Source organism: Arctopsyche grandis, chromosome 8 (genome assembly GCF_051622035.1).
Source record: "Arctopsyche grandis isolate Sample6627 chromosome 8, ASM5162203v2, whole genome shotgun sequence".
Classification (NCBI taxonomy): domain Eukaryota; kingdom Metazoa; phylum Arthropoda; class Insecta; order Trichoptera; family Hydropsychidae; genus Arctopsyche; species Arctopsyche grandis.
The window spans coordinates 1,687,230-1,710,603 of record NC_135362.1 but is presented as its reverse complement, the minus strand read 5'-3'; the positions used below and the strand labels follow the sequence as shown (position 1 = coordinate 1,710,603).

At 36.2% G+C, this 23,374-nt stretch overlaps 4 protein-coding genes across 8 annotated transcripts in view; all 4 read right to left on the bottom strand.

Moving 5' to 3' along the window:
* Window positions 1–9,560, bottom strand: part of LOC143915612 (uncharacterized) — an 854,026-nt gene extending 844,466 nt beyond the window's left edge. The window contains exon 1 of the mRNA XM_077436321.1: window positions 9,340–9,560. The gene's annotated coding sequence lies outside the window, so the exon portion shown is untranslated. The remainder of the gene's footprint in view (window positions 1–9,339) is intronic.
* The window catches only part of LOC143916224 (uncharacterized), an 84,226-nt gene extending 61,715 nt beyond the window's left edge, over window positions 1–22,511 (bottom strand). Inside the window, exon 1 of the mRNA XM_077437219.1 lies at window positions 21,907–22,511. The gene's annotated coding sequence lies outside the window, so the exon portion shown is untranslated. The remainder of the gene's footprint in view (window positions 1–21,906) is intronic.
* Lnpk (zinc-ribbon metal-binding protein lunapark) lies at window positions 6–11,826 on the bottom strand. Its single transcript, XM_077437267.1, has 9 exons — window positions 11,680–11,826; window positions 10,203–10,432; window positions 6,999–7,131; window positions 6,814–6,916; window positions 6,595–6,740; window positions 6,388–6,517; window positions 6,168–6,308; window positions 4,206–4,268; window positions 6–1,438 (listed from the first exon to the last, which is right to left on the bottom strand). Exons 1-9 carry the CDS (start codon window positions 11,704–11,706, stop codon window positions 1,302–1,304), a joined length of 1,110 nt encoding a protein of 369 aa, XP_077293393.1. The 5' UTR covers window positions 11,707–11,826; the 3' UTR covers window positions 6–1,301.
* Window positions 13,081–19,967, bottom strand: LOC143915379 (uncharacterized). Of its 5 annotated transcripts, none has more exons than XM_077436002.1 (7): window positions 19,407–19,631; window positions 19,063–19,141; window positions 18,605–18,698; window positions 17,029–18,396; window positions 15,653–15,808; window positions 15,221–15,565; window positions 13,087–15,141 (listed from the first exon to the last, which is right to left on the bottom strand). In XM_077436002.1, exons 4-7 carry the CDS (start codon window positions 18,388–18,390, stop codon window positions 13,453–13,455), a joined length of 3,552 nt encoding a protein of 1,183 aa, XP_077292128.1. In that variant the 5' UTR covers window positions 18,391–18,396; window positions 18,605–18,698; window positions 19,063–19,141; window positions 19,407–19,631; the 3' UTR covers window positions 13,087–13,452. The 5 variants fall into 5 exon arrangements, with proteins under 5 accessions (XP_077292126.1, XP_077292128.1, XP_077292129.1 ...); XM_077436003.1 differs by having other exon boundaries at window positions 19,018–19,141; window positions 19,407–19,622; XM_077436005.1 differs by having other exon boundaries at window positions 19,018–19,138; window positions 19,407–19,617.
* Window positions 22,512–23,374: the final 863 nt, after the last annotated feature.

The window sequence follows — 23,374 nt, the reverse complement described above, 5'->3', positions numbered from 1 at the left end:
TAACAATGTTTTGTTTTTAATTAAAGCACTTTATACACGTTCGCGTATTCATACACATATAAAGCGTTTAGAGTTAGTCTACACATTCTAAAATAAGGTGAATTAAATGCATAGCATAATTCAAAAACGTTGTCACAATTCACGTGTATAAAAGATCTGAACGTCAATCGGAACAGTGTAAAATAAATATATTTTATAGTTAAAAACGTCCCGAAATCGGTTGGATTTAAACAAACAACGGCTCTTATCATTCGGTCAGTATTAAATTATGATAATATTATAATGTTGACCATATCATGGCATATATTTAATATATATATATCATTAATATTGACCGAATACATACAAGCCGTTCTAAAATAGGATAAAAACAGTTTTGGCACTACTACCGAGTGTACTACGAATCAATTGCAAAAATGTTCAGCTCGAAAACGTCCAACGGCTACGCTAATTGACGATAATTTACAATTAAAAAAATCATAGTGCATTCCGTATGTACATATATCTAATTGCACAGCGATAACGTCATTCAGATATGATTTTAAATTGATTCAGAAATAAAACGAAACACACCGAGGCAGTCATGCGATGACACTAACAGCTATGACGAGCCTGAAGATTCTGTTTCGAATACATTTTAATCTAATTTACCAACAGGGATCTGTCATGACTGCCTCGGACACATTCAACGTTCATATAAATACATTTTTTTTAATAATAAATAACATTCATTGTATAAAAATTAAACGTACCGTATAAAAGAGAAGCGAAAAGATTATTTTGACTGATTTGTCTAAAAGGTAACAAGTATAATTTTCATTTAAGGCACACGAAAAATTGTTTGAGATTCATAAATATATGTATGTATATCTATAAAATACGATTAATATTGCCAAAAGTCGAGAGCCGGTCCTTAAAATTTACAACTGTACACGACGTCCTTGTATAAGTACAGGCAATACTTAAAAAAAGACTAGCGATCAGAACCGGATCGAGCAAGGATAAGTACACTGGATGCGTGCGCTTCGGATCGATGAGGTAGGTTATACAAACTAGTAAAGCGAAAGCATAAATAATTAAACATTTAAAAAAATGACTCATTATACAAAATGTACATTTGTAAAGCCTCAAAACCAAAGCCACGAAATAATAATTAAAAAATAGGAATAACTAAAAGTACGTATAAAATTTATCATGTAAATATTCAAGGCAGTAAAAATTTCATATTAGCCGATTGTTATCGAAGATTAGTTTTTTAGCTGCTCTTCGCATTTTCGCACGTGCATGTTCCGTCGACGAGTTCAATCGACGGTGGCCGACTCGTCTTTGACGACTTCGCCATTTTTAACTACGTCGGCCGTCTCCGTCTCCGTCGATTGAGCATCTTCTTCTTGGGTCTCCTCCTCTTGAGTTACGGAAACGTCAGTGTCGGAGTCGACTGCAAATATAATAATGGAAACAAAACAAAAACAATTAATCATTGATTCAAATTCAGTTGAGCTTTTGCCTAGCACTGAGAGGTCGCCAGGTTTGATCCCGTGAGTTGACTTCGATTGAAAATAATTTATTCTGAGTTTATTATCTGTAATGCTCCAAGTCGATTGTTTCCTATCAGGGTTTGCCAATTTTTCTGATTTCAATGTTTGAAATGGTTCCTCCATTAAATTGGCTGAAAACCTTCCTACCCACTATTTGAGTATGACTTATGTACAATAAAAATGGGTACGATTTAAGGTCTGTTCATACTTAACAGCACTGCACGGCTTCAGCACTGCACGACTCCGTTTCAAATATGTCATTTTATTACATTTCTATTCATATCTACCTACACGTCGCGGTCACGTCACGTTCACAGCACTTTGGCCGAGTGCAAGGCAAAATCGGCTTACTTATACATTGCAGGCCATGACGATACGGCGCAATATTGCTTACGTCGTATTGTCGAGTACTTACAATATGAATGCACACACGTGCATTCGTAGCTACGCGTCAGAATACAAGTCAGCAAAAATGTTTCGGCGTTTATCGAACGAAAAATTATTTATAATCGCGTTGTTGTTGGAAGAAGAAGCTCAAGAAGGCAATAAAAAAGCACGGAGGCGTTTTGATGTGCATCCCATGTTAAAAAATAGAAAAACCGAAGGAGAGTTTTGGACACTGTATAAGGAGCTTGTGGATGATGGACAATTTTTTTTTTAATATTTCCGTATGAACCGATACCAATTTGAAACAATACTGGATAAAATAAAAACATAAATCACCAAAAAATCTACAAAATTTAAGGAAGCATTGTCAAAAATTCATTGTCAGCGCCAAAACCATGTCGAAAGATTGAACAGCTGTCAACGGTCACTATCGATAATTGGTCCAAAACAGCAAAGCGGCAGACTCATGGCACGTAATTCGCGTGTATATCTCCACGATGGCCAAAAAGACGGATACGATACGTTGACGGATGTTGCTGTAAGGTATGAACAGGAAATGTCGGGTACGGCTGTAAGCCTGCCGTGGCGTAAACGTGACGGTTGATATGAACATACCCATACAAAATGTACCAAAGAATACTTTTCGTAAGGCCGGATACCTGCTGAAGTCGGTACGTGCCGACTAGGTATGAACAGACCTTTAACTGTACATTGAGAAAAATACTTTGTATCTCAAAAAAAAAAAAAGTTTGTGCATTATTTTCGGTGCATTAAACAATCTCGTATCGTGCATCGAATAAAATATTTTGACATTATAAAGTGATCATTAAACAATATGAAATGATCATTAAAAAAAAATAGATTTTAGCATTAGAATGGATACAAAAAGTGGCAACGTTGCAATCTTCCGCTATTGACAACTGTCAACTGTCAAAAGTGTTTACTTTTGTTTCTCACAAGTGAAATTATATAATCTCATTAGTGAAATTTATTTATTTATTTAACGTTTTTGACCATTGTGGCATTACAGGAAGAACCTAATGCGCCACAATGGCATAAATAATAAAATAAAATAAGAGAGGGAGAAAACAAAAAATAAAATAAAAAATTAATAGATATAACAAATAGCAAAAGCACAAAATTAAGATACAAAAAAAAGAAAAGTAAAAAATAATCTTAAATAAATAAAACCAACCCTAACTTAACCTAACCTAACCAAACCATAAATAAATAAAACCTAATCAAACGCTGGTTCGTATTTTGCCGTATTTTGTTAATATAATCCAGCGCTTGGTTAGGTTTTATTTATTTATGGTTTGGTTAGGTTAAGTTAGGGTTGGTTTTATTTATTTAAGATTACATTTCACTAATGGGATTATAATTTAACTAGTGAGAAACAAGAGTAAACACTTTTGACAGTTGACAGTTGTCAATAGCAAAATACGCGACGTTACCGGTGGTTCGGTGATTACTGGTCACAAATTACTCGTCACAAAGTCACTAAAATCTCTATAACGGAACACCTGGCAGCCGAAAAGTCCATCATACTAACGATAACTATCATAGTAACGAGAACTTGAGTGCCAAATATTGTGTATTCGCGATTTTCATGGCAAAAATTGTCTTTGTGACCACCCCAATGTGACGAATAGTCCAATTACCGTTACCGGTACAGTTCATCTGTCATTTTAATGCACATTTCATCCACTTTTTAAGTAGCAAATATTTTTTTCAATGATCAAAGCAAACTTTCTAATGCAATCTGTATCCGTCACTTAGAAATGCGCACAATTTTTTTGTAATGTACAGAAACTTTTTTAAATTGCTTTATTAAATGCACTTTTATTTTATAAAATGGACGTTTAAATTATTTTATTAAATTAAATTAAATTATTATTAAATTATTTTATAAAATGGACATAAAAAATTACGAGTTTTTCAGCGTCTCGCAGTTCAGCGCCTTTATATGTAATAACAATATGGCAAAGTATGAAAACGATCGGATAAGAGATAAAAATGACCACTAACACGAAAGCCATGTGAAACGTAAAGGAGGTATGTAAAAATGCAGCATTGTTTGTAATTGACCAGGAAGGCGCATTGGGGTTTACCTGTTAGGCCTTCCTGGTATATACATACATATGTACATATATAAAGTAAATAAATTTAGTTTGAAGCATTGAAGATCGTCATTTAAATCGTCAAAATTTAGTTCTCAAATTATTTTATTATATAAAAAACAGATGGAGTATTATATAATAAATAATAAAAAAAAAATACCTTTATCAATCTTTTTATCATCATAACTGCAGTCACTGTCGGAACTGCTATTTACATTTTTCTCTGAAAAACATAAAATATAGTTATGCTAATTTCATTTACAATAATAAAAATATATTTATTCATATACATATATATGCTAGATGACCGCACGATACAATTACAGATAAATATCGCATTACCACATTAGATTTAACGCTGGAATGCACATCGGCCAGCTGACCGCACACACCGATTCTACCATGCATTCGACCGTGAAATTGTAAAACTAAACTAAAAAATTCGGAAGTGACCAACCCATGACTTTATCTATGCATTTGAGGAATGTAAGAAGGTCGCAAAATAAAATTCGATGATTAAAAATACATAAAAGTTCACACATACTGGTTGTGAGAGCATTTCCGATACAAATTGAGCACAAATATGAGGAAACTCACACAAGACAAAAGTTATTCTTCTGATAGTCGGATTTTGTTCAAAATTTTTGTATTACTTAAAATCACTATAATTATTATACACATAAAATATCAAGAAAATAAAAATAATTTAAAAGGTCAAAATAAAATAATGAAATATTGTTTTAAAAAAAATTACTACTTCCAGTTTACGAATTCTGGCCAAAACCTAATCAGCTCTAAGTTAGTACATAAAGAATACAAATGTAAATTTTCAGCTTGATACATTCAGGGGTGTGGAAAGAATAGTGTGGTCGCAACATTTTTGACTTATTTAAAGAGGAAAAAAATACTACTTCCAATTTATTTAATTAAGTGATTTGTTTTTATTTTCATCACATTGATACAAGAATTATACTTGAATTTTTTCGTGAAGACTACACATGTTTAAGGGGTCGAAAAATATAGTGGAAGAAAAATCGAAAAAGAGTAAACTGCCACTTCCGGTTGACGGATGCTAACCACATTTTATATATAACTTGGTATTAAGCTTAACCGTTTGCCCGCTGCCGTCTTCTATGGAAGCTTTGCGCGACAAGTCTGTAGCGCGGCTGTCTTCCATAGAATTTCTGAACTTTGCACGGGATTTTGAGCCTTATATGTGCCTATCTCAACTGTTTTAAGGTTCAAAATTGGTTGAATATATTACTGAGAGTTGAATGCCATCTATTCAATTTGCTTAAAATGAATATATACCAGTCAAAATTAGTTTTTTGTGGAAACATACTGAAACCACGTTTATGTGACGTCACGTCTGTTGAACAATGGCGACGATACGTCTCAATTGTATGAAGAATGATTATTTGACAATTAAGCCAAAACTACGAGATATATTATGTATTTTATTGTTTAAAATAATACTTTATGTGTTAATTAACATATCTGGTTACTTGAGTAAATATTAAAATCTATATTTAAGGTCGAAAACTCGATTGCCAAATTCGCGAAAAAGGTGCCACGTACAGGGCTTGTTCGCTATATTTATTGCCGCGGGCAAAGGGTTAAACTTCTAGATATGAAATTTCAGTTCAATCAACCAAAGGGTTTCTGAGAAAAACATAAAAAAACCTCGATTCTCTAGAGTGAAAGTACTACTTCCGGTTCAGGTAAAAATATTCAAAAAATATTAGTGTATAAAATTTATAATTTCTATTACATACATGCGAAAAGTTTTCAGTCTGATTCGGTTTGCGGTTTGGGAGATAATTATATTGAAAAATAAAAAAAAAGAGAACACCTATGTATAAGGGGACATACCATTTCCGGTCAACTTAAAAATTTGAAAAAAATCTACATAGTATCGATAAGAATTTCAGTAACCGATACTAAGTTTCAGTTCGACGGGACTAACGGTGTTCAAAAAATCCCCAAAATTCACTGACACAGACATGATTTTTTCTAGATTATGAAAACGGATCAGTGATCGATTCTGAGTTCGAATCAGTCAAATTCGTCTAAAAATAACAATTCGTCTATTGTTACTACATACATAGATAAAGCAAAAAACCTTTTATCGGAACCGACGGAGTCCGTATCGGCGTAGTGACTAGTGGAGGAGCTTTCGGCTTCTGCTTCCTCGCCGGATTCAACCACCGACAATGAGCGCATCGATATGATAAATATTCAAATTCTTCAGGGAGCGCCATGCCTGCAAAACGGACCAGAAAATATACACACAAACCAAACATCAAGTTACTAATATTGTCTCCACCCTGTATAACACATACCATTATGTCCCATACACTTTGAGCAAATGAGTGCAAATCGACTTCCAGGACCATCTCCGACGAGATAGTCTACGAGACGATCAAAAGCACCTCCGCCGGCGGGCAATACAGGCCTCGGCAATTGATTCCGCTATCGTGAATAATAAAAAACAAATTATAAACTGCATCAATCTACATTCTAAAGACGACGCTGTCTTCATAACCGACCTTCATCGGGGTGAGTTCGTTAGAATATGACGGTGTATTCGGACCGTACGGACTTCTCGGCATTAGAGCACTAGAAGCGTTCAACGTGTTTACGTTAGCAATCATTCCAACTTGCCGCTGTCGCAATTGAGCTGGTGATACTGAAACTGCAAGACATATATATTTCTTTAATTATACCGAACATAACGTGTAATGTAACCGGGTAATATGAATATGTACCTAAGGCGGTTGATGGTGCGTGAACGAGTAATTTTTTAGGAGTTTCTGTCGCGAGAACAGTGTCTTTTGGTTCGCCAAATTTGTCTAAAATTTGTTTAGCGAACTGAAAATAAAAAGAAAATTATATATAGCGGAATCAAAAATGTATAAAAATTAAAAATAAATATTTCCATATATTGCAATACCTTATAAGTCTCTTTGTCCATGACTTCTTCTAAGATTTTTTTCTTTTCGGCTCTCATATCGATCAATTTTGATTTGTTTTTGTGTAATTTCCATTCGTAGTATCGGCTAAGACCGGCGCGTAGAAGTACAATACTAAAAATAATATTTAATATATGCATTAACCTTTCCACCGCGTACGACTACTATACATGTCCTAGCGAACATGCCCTCAGCGCGCGAGACACGCATAGATGTCTTGGAAGTTCCAACCGGTATAAGAGCCGTCTATTGTGTTAAAATTTTATAACTTGGTTGAAAATATTACTAAATGTATACTTTACCAAATTCAATAGATGGCAGTAGTCAAAAAAAATATATATAGGTTGTAAAATTCAAAAAAATATTACAACCTATATTTATAGTCGAAAACGAGATAACAAAATCCGCAAAAAAGCAGCCGCGTACAGGGCATGTTCGCTAAATTTGGTGACGCGGGCAAAGGGTTAATACTGTTGGATTAATAGAAATAGTAAAGTACAGGAGAAGGCACGAATCGAAGGAAAGAACGTCTTTCCAAAAAACCACTTAAACTCTCTACGTTGCAATTTCAATCGGTCATTTGTAACGGGTGCAATAATCCCACGCAAAAAATCCAACATCACTAAAAATTCACAAACAATACCGTTACTCAATTTCAATACGGAATAAAAAAAAAGAGACGACTGTCACGGAGCGCAAAACACCAGTGAAAGTAAGCCGATGTGAAAGTCATTATCATTTAAGCGATTAATTAATCGAACACTCTCCATCTAAAAATGGCTCGCTATAATTACGTCACTCGGCATCGTCAAACCACACGTAAACAGACAGTACATACTGGGTTTCCGGAAATCCTCAGGTCGGCATTGAAAACTTCCATTGCTAAATGAACATCTCCTTTTTCAATTACTATCCCGAATCAACTTGCACTATAAATAAACTTAATGGTAAATTGAGCATCATCCATAAATAAAATCAGGTTGCCAAGAATATCCGAAACTTATTACGACAGTAAATTATTTGGATGAAGAATGTAATGCATGGTTGATAAAACACGGTCAATCGGACGCAAAATAATGCAACACAAATCATTTTAGCGTTCTGTTTTGACTGTGGTCATGGGTTCGAGTCCCGCTGCTGGCCAGACCTTGGTTTATGACTCCAGGTCGATCGTTTCTTTTAATAATTTCTATAATAAAATGCTGCAAAAACGTCTCCATAGATGTCACTGTGGATGATGTTTGTATTGTAGCGTATGCTAAAAGAAGTCGCCGTTATAATTGGTTTCGAGGATTATCTCCAGGCTTAAGTGCAAGTCGGCTAACAATGAGAGACCCCCGAATGCACTTAGCGGCGGTAACTCGGTCGCATTCCCGTGGATTTCTTAGAGCTGACAACGCCGAAGAAGTGACTAAACAATGGGGAAGTAACCGGACGTCGAAGATGCCCTGAGCGACCTGTCCTTTATAAGGAGATACTTAGACCATATCTAGACATTCTGGACGGAGCACTGCCAGTGCGTGTATCTCCTTAATCACCAATAAACGCTGTGAAACGACTTTGGCCTTTAACTTGGATCCTCCACCAACCCCTACGCAACGGTATGAATTCGCATTGTGTGTAAATGCTTGTATTAATCGTATTATTGTATCGTATCTGTATTAGTGCACTCGTCGTTTTGTAAATCAACACTCTATTATATTTTATACTGGTGAATATTGCTCGATAAATTAATTCTATTTTATTCACTTTTATTAATTTTGTAGTATAACATATGTACACATGTATATACAAATTTTGTTTTGAACTTTACCATTTGCATACATTTGTATGTTTATTGTTCGACATTATAATTGCACGATTTATTTAAATATTATATGTGAATATGTATATATGTAATATCAGTGAGTTATAGATAAATCTGGCGCAAATCAAATATGTAACTCCAAATATTTAAATAGGATTTTCAACGATGTCCGCAGATTAGACAGGCCTAACCAAGGCTGGCTCAAAGGTGCAGCAGACTAGGCAAGTGCCTAGGGCGCCATAGACAAGGGGCGCTGCGAGGCGCCCCCATTTTTCTTTTTTGATTATTAAATTGAAAATATAAAAAAAAAATAATTGACATTCTTTGAACTTATAAAGCATTCTATATTCAACTTAATTTTTCTAATCGAAGTAACAATACTGATTGTAAAATATTATAATTTACGAGGAACGCAGGAAGTTGACTGTCAAATATCAACGACTCACGAATAAAACTTGTAAAACTGGTGCAAATGGTTATTTGGAATTGTATTTTGTATAAAATACCGCTGAAACATATGTATGTATACATACATATATATAAGGGATGAATTTGTTTCACGAAATTAAATATCTAAACCAATCATATTCGAAAGAAGAAATGTCACTATATAAAATTCTTCAATTCATTGATGAATATAAATTAATGTCTTCATTACCGAATTTATTCATATTTATCCGTGTTTTATTCATTTTTATAAATGAAGCGTGCCTATTTTGAATAAAAATTTCAAATTTATTTTGGCTACGATTTATAACTGTACATTGAGTAAAATACTTTGCATCTTAAAAAAAATGTTTGTGCATTGAAAATTTGCATTATTTTCGGTGCATTGAACAATCTCGTATTGTGCAACGAATAAAATATTTTGGCGTTATAAAGTGAAAAATAAAAAATATGAAACGATCATTTGAAAAAATAGATTTTAGCATTAGAATAGACACAAAAATTGGCAACATTGCAGTCTTCCGCTATTGACAACTGTCAATTGTCAAAAGTGTTTACTTTTGTTTCTCACTAGTGAAATTATAGTCTCATTAGTGAAATGTAATCTTAAATAAATAAAACCTAACCAAAAGCTGGTTCGTATTTTGGTATTTTGTTAATATAATCCGTATTACGTATGAATAATGATGGCAGGTCGTAGAGTCGAAGCAAAGGTCGAAGGTCGCAAGCCGAAGAGTAAAAAGGAAGGAATCCAGTAGAGAGAAGCGTTGATCGTTGTCGTTTCGTATTTTGGTCATTGTAATACACGTGTAAGTAGCGAACATCCGCTTTTTAAGTAGCAAATATTATTTTCAATGATCAAAGCAAAGTTTCCTTATCGAGTTCAAAAATCTTATATACATATATATATATATATATTAATGTAACTTACACAACCGGGAACACTAATAGAGGTGTCGCATATAATAAAATCTCCTTCCAGCTCGTCAATCGAAAGTAGAAGTAAAAAAGTATCACAGACAGTACATAAAGGCCTATCGAGACGGCCATGAGAGTGCCGACGACACGTCTCCTCTTCGCCTCCGTGCTGTAGCCATATTGCTCTATGGACCGGATCTCCTTCTCCAACTCTTCGAGCACTTGAAAAGTGGTCTTTTTGCGCTGAAAATGCAATCGAATAAATTATGCGTGCGGCGTTTCGTTCGGGAATTGTATGGAAATGGAAAAAATTCGTGCTAATGCTATTCCAAAATTGATATTCAACGATGCATTCATCGCTCGGTACAATTTTTCGACAGAAAGTACGTAGACGTTTACAATCATGTTTATACATATGTCGAATGACATTCACTGCAATTATTATATTACACTAATGTGTCACGATAATGAAAACGATTCTTTCTTGTGCAATCTGAAAATTGACGGTTGTTGAATCACTTTTTGATCAAAGTCCTGTCGAGTATTTTGTTTACTTTCGAATCGATCATCAATCTATGTAGTTATTATGCTTATCATTTATTAGATATTCAAAAATTCAAAAAGCGAATTGATACGACAATTTATTCGGAATTTATATCAATTTGGTTGATCGAAGTAAATGACGCCACTTTTTACTAAAAAAACAATTGCGACGAACGAAAAATAAAACGACTAGCATTTTAGCATTTGAGCCTTGAAACTTTGAATTAGTTTTCAATGAATTATACAGATTTAAAATACTGTTTAGGTCTGTATTTAATCAGTTATATTATTCGTCATGGACCATTTGTCAAAAAGCATCAACTGAAAACATTAGTTTACTCATCATTCATTATCATTTATATACCATTCTGGTATTTTGAAATTTCTACAAAAGTTAATGACCGTTCATTAATTGTTCTCTTTATGTTTCAATACATATGTACATATATAATCAGAACTAGTACATCTCCATCTACATTTTGACCAAAAACTAGTTTTCTTTTAAAACTACATACATTTCTTATCTGTTATCATTTGAAAAATCAAAATTTTAGCAGTCGTTCGTATAAATGTTATTTTATAAAAAAATATAATATTTTTAACATATATATTAACGTGTTGACATCCTCTCTGTCGTCTGAAATAAATTATGATAATTGTATAGGAAACGTTCGTGCGATTTTTTTTCATCAACAAATAAATGATTCATATCTCACGTTGCGAAAATGCTATTAATGCAAATCGTATACAATCTAATGCAGTGCAATACAATACAATACAATACAATACAGCACAACAACAACAGTCAGTAGGAAATATCCATTTGAAAGGGTAGATGTAGTTGGAAAGTGGAGCGGCTAAAAATAAAGGAAGCCCGTCTGGGGACGCGAGGTTGGGATGGGGAGGGGAGGGGTGGGGAGGGGTGGGGGTGGCGGGGGGCGTCTCACCCGGAAGCGCGACAGCAGAAGTCCCATGACGTGTTCGCGCTTTTAAATCCGGTCTAAAGCCGCGAAAAAAGTGACAGACCCAAACACGAGCGTAGCCGCACCATCACTGACTGACAGCCGCCGCCCGCGTTGACACCTCCGCACAACATAACACCTTCAAACACGTCCATTGTACGATTGCTCTTTCACTTTCGAATATTTGCGCAAATTTTGCTTTTCAACTGTTTAATAATTGTGACACTTATTTATTCCGCAATTAATATATTTTTTTTGAGTAAAGATTTCATATTTTTGAGTTTACTGCTTTGGTCAATAATTTGGAAACTGGTGTAGGGATATATCGCATCGCGCACTTATTCATTATCGATGTCAATACACACGCATACTCCCCCGTCACGCATATGTCCCCCGTTACCCCTCTGAAAAGCACTTCTAATCAAGCAGAACAACCCTAGACTAGGACAACTACACGCGACCGCGTATATAACTGAAACAGAAACTGTCGCACTGCCTGATCAACAGAACCAACACCAGTGAGCTTCAGAAGCCTGAACATGGCTCACTCCGCGAAGCAACATACATTAAATTCATACTTCATCGTCAATCCAATAACAAATAAAACAGAAAACAAGAAAAATAATAAATAAACAGAGGTATAAAAATCAAATAAATAAATCCTCAAATCCTATTCTTAGTTTCACAATGAAAAAAAAAATAGTACCTAAAAATATACATAAGGAGAAAGAAAAAGAAAAAGTAAAATAAAATAAAAATAAAACCACAGCGAGGCCCAAATGGAAGAAAGTAGATTAAGATTCCACACATACATCACATTCAAATTAAGAAAATAATGATGAGCGCAGGTTACCAGATAAATATGTTAAAACAATATCTGACAATCTTCACTCACTTAGGTGGAAAATATCGCATTCAGCACGGCATCAACGATTTCATTGAGAAGTCGAATAGATCTTGGAATAGGAGCCATTCGAAAAAGAACTGTGCGAGCAGGAGGTACAACCATCAAATGATGATGTCTACCGCGCACATAGTTATTAAGTCCCAACTGTTCCAGCAACAACAGGCATGACGTATTACCATGCAGTAGTCGGAGAACGAAACGAATTAATGTGAAATTTCTCCGAAGTTCAAGGGAATTATACCCAAGCATGCCCAAAAGGAAAGGAGTAAGGTAGACATATGAGTAGTACCCATACTCTTTCTTATAGAGTAATTTGCTTCATGCGGATTCCACACAATCGCATTATACTCTAGCTTACTTCTAACAAACGAGTTGAATAGCAAGCGAGAAGAAAAGGGGTTGGAGAATAACCGAGCATATCTCAAGACAAATCCAAGTCGTATATCTTCATGCAAAATAATACAGTATATGTATGTTTTAAATATGTATTTCACACAATATATAAGGTTTATATGTATGTAAGTATATATTAAAATATTTAAGGATATCAATTTTTATTTTTCTTTCTAGAAAAAGCTTTGTAAATGCATGAAATATTTAGTAATTTTCTCAATGTATTGGTGTCTAATATACATACATATGTAGTTCTAATAATTGGTTGCAGCTGCAAATGCTTGTACTTTGTCATATAATATAATTATTTATTATATAATATAATCCACGTCATGATGATGTTTACTCAAATGTGTCCGCAAACAAGTTTTATATACAAAAGATTTCACACATATACCACAAGTGTGAGATTTCTCCCTCGAATGAACAGTCATATGCTCATCTAGCAAAAATTTGGACTAGTGAATTTTCATATGCGTCTGCAAGTTGATTTTACATGCAAACGATTTCGAACACACATCACATTCGAAAGATTCTCTAACAGCATGCTTTTTCAGATGTGTCACCATTTTGCTTTTGGACGAAAAAGACTCTGGACATATGTCACATACCAACAGTTTGAGTTTATTGTGCGTAGATATGTGTCTGGCTAGTTTGTTTTTGTATATGAATGATTTTGAGCACATTTCACACTTGTGTGGTTTCATCAAGTGGATTTTTGAATGTATTTTCAAGGATCTGTTTGACGTGAAGTGTTTCGAACAAACGCCACACTCATATGATTCATCTTTATGAGAGTCCATATGATCAGTTAGAATGTCTTTGTATCTGAATGACTTTGAGCAGATGGCACACTTGTACGGTTTGTCGCCGCTGTGAATCCTCATATGTACCAGTAAATGGGCTTTAAATTGAAAAAACTTAAAGCAAACATTGCATTCGTGCGATTTTATTCCTGCGTGTACAATGTTCATGTGCAAAATCAACTTTGACCTTACAGTGAAAGATTTTGCACAGATGGTACACTTGTGCAAGTTTTCTCCAGTGTGGAGTCTCCGATGGAGCAATAAGCTAGATTTGTATATGAACGACTTTGGACATAGGTCACAACTGTACGGCTGTTTCCCCGTGTGAGTGTTCATGTGTTGGTCTAGGGTGGACTTGGCCGTGAACGATTTTGAGCACATGCTACATTTGTGAAGATTCGTGTGAGTTCTTATGTGATTGACTAGATTGGGTTTGGATTTAAAAAATTTCGAGCAATCGTCGCATTTAAACGGCTTATCAAATGTGTGACTGGCCATGTGAGCGTTTAGAGACGATGTGTATGAAAAAGATTTTGAGCATATGTCGCATTTGTACTGTTTTTCCCCGGTATGAGAGATCATATGCTTTACTAAGACTTGCTTGAATCTGAAACCTTTCAAGCAAATGTCACATTTGAATAATTTCCCACACGTAATTGTGTGTTTGACTAGTTCGGACTCCAATGAAAATGTTTTTTTACAAATTAAGCAATTGTGTGGCTTGTTTTCACTGTGAGCATTCATATGCTTGACAAATCTTAATTTACTCGTAAATGACTTCAAGCAAACTTTACAATCATGTGATTTATCTCTAGCGTGAATTTCCATATGAATTTTCAAATTGTATAATTTTGTGAACGATTTGTGGCAGATTTTACATTTTTTTTCGGCAGTGTGAATTCGCATATGTTTCACCAAGAAGATTTTAGATGCGAAAGATTTTAGGCAAAGGTCGCAGGTGTATATTTTCCCCTCCATGTGAATTTTTTTATGCTTTAATAAAATGTGTTTATGTGAAAAATTCCGTAAGCAAATGTTACATTTGTGCTGTATTTTTTCAGGGTGAAGTTTCATATGATGTATGAGACTTAGATTGTTTTTAAATACTTTTAAGCAGATTTTGCAGTTGTGTTTTTTTTTTGATTTTTCTTCATAGTGCATCAAAATGTGCAATCTAAATTCGGACCTATCAAAAAATTTTTCTTGACAGTATTCACATTTGATTTCAAAATTATTAACAATTTCAAATTTTCTATTTTCCGTTGAATGTTCTTTTGGTGAAATTTCAATTATTTGCATGTTTTTTTCAGCGTAACAGCTTTGAATATTATCCCCATCAACCTACAAGATAAACCAAACAATTAAAATACATATAAATGTACGTTTACAATGAGTTTAAGCGAAAAGATTATGAAATTACCACTAAATTTTCTCCAATATCATTTTTATTACATGCGGAAGGACCAATGTTTGGGTATTTTGTCTTTTCGGAACAACAAGAATCTATGATTTCATATGCAGCGATTCTCTTCGGTTCTAAATTGCTCGATTGACTGTCATTAGCTGCAGAGTTACGGGAACAGATCATATTATCCTCCCAAATTAAATCATCTAGTAAAACTTCTTCCGTCTTAATATCCGTTGACAATTTCTTTCTTCGATTTTTATCACTTTGAATGCAAACATTCTTGAAATTTGTGAAGAATTCCAGTTTGCAATCGCATGACAAACATATTGCACCTGGTAACGAATCATCTTGTTTCATCTATAAAATAAAACAAACAATCAATATACATATATTACATACATTGTACACAAATAATTGACAGCAGTGCAAAACAAGTTAACTGGCCTGTAACTGACAGCATCTCCAAATTTGTTGCAATGAATGAGGACTGTCATATATGGAAACAGACGATAAGGCTGGTACAGAAGAGAGACATAGTCGACACTTTATCTCATTTTTTAGATTGATTTCTTCTTGCTGACATTGAAGTGTTACTCCAACCTATAAAAGATAAATAGTTCATGGAAGATTTCTTCACTCAAATAACAATGATTATAAATTAGTTTTTAATTTTTATTAAGTAGGAATATAGCACAGCTTGTACTATTCCGAATTGAGGTCGATAATCATAAAACACAAGCCGTGCGATTGCACCATCGCCTTCCTGTAGAATAGATACATACTTCGTTCGCACCAAGGGCATAGACACAATTCAACTCGATCTAGATAAACAACCTTGAGTCTGTATGAACTCTCGAGAGCATATGATCTCATCATACCGCAAGCAACCTTGAGGCACATCTACACAAAGAATAACCTCGAGCCCGTAGGAACTCCCGAAAGCATGATGACATTGCTCAACCAATATATAAACTATCGCACCAGCCCCCGGCGCCCGTGAGCCTCTGGAGTTCAGCCAGTCTACTGCTCTGAAGTCGAGCAACGGCCTCTTTCGCATACAATAATACTTGTATAATTAACATAAATAAAGATCTTTTTAAAAACTCAACCTAGTTTCCACAGGTCGGGCAACAGTCAAAGCCTTCCATCTTATAATAATATATCTGTAATTGACTTATTTCCTATTCAGGAAATGCTACAGTTCTTGACCAGTGTATACTTATTGGAAATTTGGATTGAAAATAAAAAATGAGATCCTCTTGTGCTCTCAATGGTGCTTTTATTCATTACTATTCGATAGCAATACATTATTTGGCTAATAACTATACAATGGGCAACAACTGTAGCATTTTTTCGATTTAATAATGAACCACAGTAACTAAGTAATATTTGGACAGATCGTCTTTGCATAAATAATTATGTGCGTGGTAGACATCATCATTTGACGGTTGTACCTCTTGCTCACACAGTCCTTTATCGGATGGCTCCTATTCCAAGAACTATCCGATTTCTAAATGAAATCGTTGCTGACGTGCCTAAATGTGATATTTTACATCTCAGTGAGCGTAGGTTATTGGAGATATTTGAACTTATCTGTCTGGTAACCTGCGCTCATCATTATTTTTATAATTGTGTGTGATGTATGAGTGGAATTTCGAACTTCTCTCTTCCATTTGGGCCTCGCAGGGATGTTTTGTATTTACGGCTGGTACTTATATATTGGTGTTGGATATAGATGCTAGACATTCCAAACTATGAATTGTTTCTTGGTATTTTTTACTTAATCTACTATTATTATAATGCTTTTTTTTTCTCTTTACCTGCGTTTGATTCTCTGTTAGATAATTTTTGGAGTTAGTTGGATTGAAGAATTTCCACAGATTATACAAAACTAGGTCATCAGAACACGCCAACGCCATATCAAGAGTTTCAAGTTTTTGCAATTTTTCCTGACCTACGATTCTTGAAAAGTCGTCAAACGACATGTGATCTCTTGCGAGTGTCAGCTCCGGAGAACCTATCCGTATAATGCATTCAGAATAATCCACAGCGTTTGCATCAAAAGGATATAGTCCGGACGCTTGGAAGGCGTGTACAAAAGAATCCAGTGCGGCACTGTCTAGGAACATTTTTAGAACAGCGGCCAACGAGACCTTCGTCACTACTATTCCGGCATTTTCATCCTGAAACTCTTTCAGTGCATCGCTCCATATTTTTTCAGCGACGTTGAAAACACTCAAATCGGCAGGCTGTATCAGAATCCTCATTGGATTCGGATAGAGAGCTACCAAAATAATTTCCAAATCATTACACAGCACACTCAGTTGATAAGTTATGTTGTTTTTATGACCGTCTATGAATAGAATGACTGGTCTTTTGATATTTCGCTCCGTCAAATACGGTGAGAAAATGTTTGTGATGAACTCATTGAAAACATCAGAAGTAACAGAGCCTGTTTCGCTTTGAGCAAACCACCAGTCATCAGGCACGGAATTGGGAATTGCTTCCGATATGCTTTTGGAAGGATATACCAATAAGGGAGGGCAGACGTTACCGTCTGCTGAAAAAGTAAACAAAACGGTGATGTTTTCATTGGCATATGCATTTCTGTATCCGGTCGGCGCGAATACTCTTCCAGTGTCTGAACAAGTCGGGAATACAGTCTCGTCAGCGTTGAAGATTCGCGTAGGGTCTAATAGTGTGTCCTGGAAACTATTTTCCCGCAAGTATTCCATGACATCCCGGTACCATCTCCGTATGTCGTTTTCAGTAATCCCAAGACTCGTACGAGCTTCGGTGAGGTTGGGGTGTCTTTTCAAGAAAATTCGCAGCCATCCTCGACCCGGTCGATTATTTTTAAAGGGAGTCTCCAAAGGTTTGTCGATCAAATACTTTTGAACAGAATCAATAATGTCTTCTTTCTTCCTAGGAAACCCTTTACGGACCATATCCTCGTGCCATTTTACTAAAGAGTCTTCTAGTTCTGTTGTTAGGAAGGGTTCTGGTCCGGGCCGACTCCTCGCCGTGGGCTTTTTCAATTTAAATTGTAAAGTAGCTCGAGGGATATTGTACTTTCTGGCAGTAGCTCTTAGAGATGCACCGTCAATCTGTACTTCTTGTAGTGCTTTTTTAAGCTGATTTTCATTGTATTGTGGCATTTTTTTAAAAATAGTTTGCAGCATTGAGGCCTGAAAAAATTAAAAAAAAACATGTCTTAGAAAAAGTTCAACCAAACCGTCATATACTTTTGAATACATCTACATAAAATGTTTGTTATAGTAATTGGCAGCGGCCAAATACCAACAGTGGCCTTGATTATAAGATCTAAATGGAATAGTTGATTTATTGGAATATCAAATATAATCCAATATCAATGCTTCTTTTATATAGTCTTACTTTTTTTGTGATTCATTTTATCAATCTGATCCTCATTCTGAACATTATCTGTATTCCAGTGTTGGTTAAAAATGCCTGGATATTCGAGACTCCACTGTAAAATAAGTTATAAGATTACAAGAATAATATATAGACTATTTGAAAATGATATAGGGCTATAGTTATTGGCCAGTAGGATTTAAATAATACATAAATGATCAGTTCATAGTTAAAGGGAACTGTATAGAAGGTACAGAAGGTACTTAGTAATGTCAGTTATTGCTTTTTAAATTAAAATTTTAGTGGTCAACAAATTAAGCACGGCCAATGACTTATGAAAAGTTCAGTATAGTTTATGGTACAGTAATTGGCAGAGGCCAAACACCAACTGTTAATTCTTGATTATAAAACCTTAACCTAAAGTGTTGACTTACTGAAATGTCATATATAATTTGATATTGGATGTATTATCGTTTTACCTCTTCATTTGATCTTCATCGGTTTTCTTATAACAGAGATTAAAATGTCAGTTTAAAAAACTGGCTAGTCGAGATCCTACTATAAGTGAAGACGTCAAATTAAAATTACAACAGAATTGCATATTAAGTACTATATGAATGCATACAAATAAAATAAAAAAATTTGGCATGTGGCCAATTACTGTGACGTTCAATATTTTGGAACTAGTAGTTGGCCACCTAAAAAAATGGGGTTATGTTTGCAGCAGGCGCTTAGAAATAGAATTGTCTATCAAACGATTCGCGCTTTCCATTTTAATGTGAAGTTTTTACTAAAAATACAACTAAAAATATTCGTTGCTTACCTGAAAATCAACAGATCTATGACTGACATGTTAACAAACTACCAACTGACGTTGAAAGCAAATACTGCTATCGATTAGTAATGAATGTGTGCGCTATTATGAACACACAAGGGTCGACAGGCTCTCTCGGTGTTAATTAATATGTATGCGTCGAAAAATATTAAAGTTTAATATAGTGCGCGAGCGCAATTGAGTGAACAAAAAGTGGTATAGCTCACTTAACACGCTAATATACGACCAAATTCTAATGACTCATTTACTAGGGAAAATGGTTCGGTGATTATTCCGCAAATAGCGATCTCGCGCACGTCACTAAAATCTCGATCAAGGAACATTTGGCAACCAAAAACCAAAAAAAGAAATTTTGTACAAACGAGAACTCGAGTGCCAGATATTCCGTATTCGCAATTTTTGTGGCAACGATTGTCGTGCGCGCGATCGCAATTTGAGCAATAATCCGTTTACCAGGGAAAATACCTAGCTTCGCTGTCTAAAATGTTTATACAATAAATATGAATATATTTAAAAAAAATGTGACACAAGCTATATACATAATGGGGTTGTAGGCATATAGTACAACTGAAATGATCTCATCAGGTCACTGCGACACATATCCAGGAAAGTCATTAACGCATGGCACACGCTCGCCTCGTCAAAAGGTCGACACGTGTTTCTATACACGTGTTTTGGAAACAAAGGAAGAACTCACTGAACCCATAAAAACCACGAACTACGTCCAGGCGTATGAACCCATAAAACCACGATCGCAGCATAACTAGGGCAGCGCGAGTACCAAGAACAAAAGATGTGCACACGACACACTTCAACCCAAAACGTTTATAAAGCAGCGCAGCAACCTCCACCGGCAGAGTGAGCCTCTGGAGTTTAAACAGATCACATCTCCGAAGAAACCTCTTCGTACATACAATAACCATTGTACCAAATTGAACGAAAATAAATGATCCTCTTTCAAACTAGACAACACGTGTTTCGTTAGACCGGGATACGGTCAACATACCTTCCCTGTCTTACAGGGTGACCGTGAAAATGTCGAAAATATTCGTTTATCATGCATATATATGAAAAACGGTTAGTATATATATATATCAGTGGCGTGCGGTAAAACTCTTTCTCCCCCCCGTCGTACATCCTCACTTAATTTGCGCGAGCAGGATACAACAGGAATAAGAGGAGGCTTTTCCTCCCGTATCCTGCGCGTGCACTTTAAACAAGGCTTTATGACAAAAAGAGAGATAATTTAACCGCATGCCACTGATATATATTATATCGGTCACCGTGACGAGACAGAATGTTAAATGACAGAAAACGCAAATATCGGAAGGCAAAGATCAAAAATCGAAAGATCTTAAGTCGAAAGATCAAAAAAAAATGTGCGCGCGCAAAATACGGGAGGAAAAGCATGTTTCTCTTGTTCCTGTTGTATCCTGCTCGCGCAAATTAAGTGAGTATGTACCGTTTACCATGCACCATTTTTTTTTTATCTTTCGACTTAAGATCTTTCGATTTTCGATCTTTGCCTTCCGATATTTGCGTTTTCTGCCATTTAACATTCTGTCTCGTCACGTAGACCCATATTATATATATGTATATATATTATATATACATATAATTTCACCGCATGCCACTGATATATAATATATATACATATGTACATAGTACCGTTTACCATGCACCCTTTTTTTTATCTTTCGACTTAAGATATTTCGATTTTCGATCTTTGCCTTCCGATATTTGCTTTTTCGACCTTTTCACTTTCGGTCCCGTGAGGTAGACCCGCTAAAAGGAGCCGCCGATTTAATTGGTTTTCGCAGAGAAATGTTATAATAATAGCAGCGCCCTTTTGAATACATTTCTTGTTTCAATAACACGCGTACCATTTCCATAACTAGGCAATATTGTATGCGTATGCGTATGCGTATGCTATTGCCGAATGCTAGCTGCCGCTTTCATATACGATGTTAATTGCATAATATTGTTGCGTAGGGGTGGGTGGAGGATTCAAGTAAAAGGCCAAAATCGTGTCACAGCATTTATCCTATTTAACTATTTGTAGTTGCATATTTGATTTGGGCCAAATTTATCAATAACTCATATAATATTTAAATAAATCGTGCAATTATAATGTCGAACAATAAACATACAAATGTATGCAAATGATAAAGTTCAAAACAAAATTTGTATATACATGTGTACATTCATATGTTGTACTATGGAGGATGAACGAATGAGACAACTGGCATGTTAATGCACGTGTTTATTATATGACAGCTAAAGGCAGAGTGAGTAGTGGCTCTCCGAACCCAGCCGAGTTGGTTCCCACTCGCAGGAAGGCAACCAAACTCGACCATGTTGTACAGACTCCAGGGATGTTCAACTCGAGAGCACCCCGGAAGTCGGTTTTGTAGAAGCTCGTGGTAAGCGTGGGCGGGGCTGGTTTCCTCAAGGTGCCTTCCTTCGTCGTCGGTGGTCTGGTCTCTGCTGATGTCGGCTGCTCTGCTATGTCCCTTTCTCCTTCGTAATGTGCGTGGGATGCGTGATGTGGAAAAAGGGGGGAAATTGTAATAATGAAAACAGGTTATAATTCTGTTTGTATGGTGACTGTATTTTATATATGTATAAATACAGAGAATAAGCAGGGGGGGGGGGAGTCCGTCGTGAAATTAGCGCGCACGTGTTCGAGAGGTTATGATAACCTCACTCCTCACGTGACTACGTGATCTGACTTCGACGAAGAAAGACCAGGATTTCCTCACTTCTCACCGGACGTATACTGAAGCTGTACTTCCAGTATCGTCTGCCGATCCAGGCTGAGCTGATCGGGACTCGGTGGTGGGAACAAACTCGGTAGCGAACAGAGATGTTCACTCGACCGAAGCGGAAAACGAATAGGAGGCGGGGACGCGCGCTCGGCGCCGATCTCCCTCCAAAACGGCTCCTTTGGTCGTAACGCCACGAAAGCTGACCATGAAGACTTGGTCGGAACATACTCCCCCCGTTGGAAGTCAGAGGATCGAATTCCAAAACAAACAAGAATTAATGGTGCACAAGCGACTAATGAAATACACAAAAACCAAGCAAATAAGCAAAAAAATAACAACAAAATAAAAAACAACACAACAAAATAACCCAGTCAGCAAACAAAATAACATTAGTCCACCGTCAGTTTCCCATCCTACATAAGCAGCTGACTAAGCCGGCAAGAAACAAACAAAAAATAGACAAACAAACAACCAAAACACCAACAAATAACCAACACCAATGCTAGGTAACAATATTGTTCAACGTCCAATTTCATGTCCCAATCTATCCTGATAGCTCCATTACAAAGCACCAATCAAACCAACAAGAGAAGCATAAAAGAAAAGCAACTCAAAAACTTAAGTTAAAACACATAAACTGAATCCACAACACAGATACAAACAACGCGCCAACTTTAATGTGGGACGTTATGAACGTTCGCCACACCGTTGCACAAATTCACTGAGTGCTGCTCGACTGGCAGTCGAGCTACTCGCCGGACTGCTCGCTTGGTGTTGCTGATGGAGGAGTAGTAGGACCTACTCCTGTGCCCCTGTCTGCCAGGGGCCGCTGCTGCATGTGCTGGTGTGGTAGAACCCTCGCACCGGGTTGATCGACCAGATCCTCCTGCTGTTGCGCAACTAGTGGTGCGCCAACTAGGAACTGGCCAGGAGTTATGGGAGCTGGGTTGGGAAGGTCGAAAGATGTGAGGGTTAAAGGGCGCGGGTACATTGCGCTTCGGCAAGCGGAATCTTCGTTCCGCGTAAATACGCGATTCGTCCAGGGGACGCGTAACTGTCTTGACTGGACGTCTCGCGCCAAAACAAGATAACGGATCACGACCCGTTGTGTGATGGCAATTCCGAGAATCGCTTGAAACTGTGGGCGCTTCTAGAGAGCCGCCCAATATCCAGCCGAAAGCTGTATTC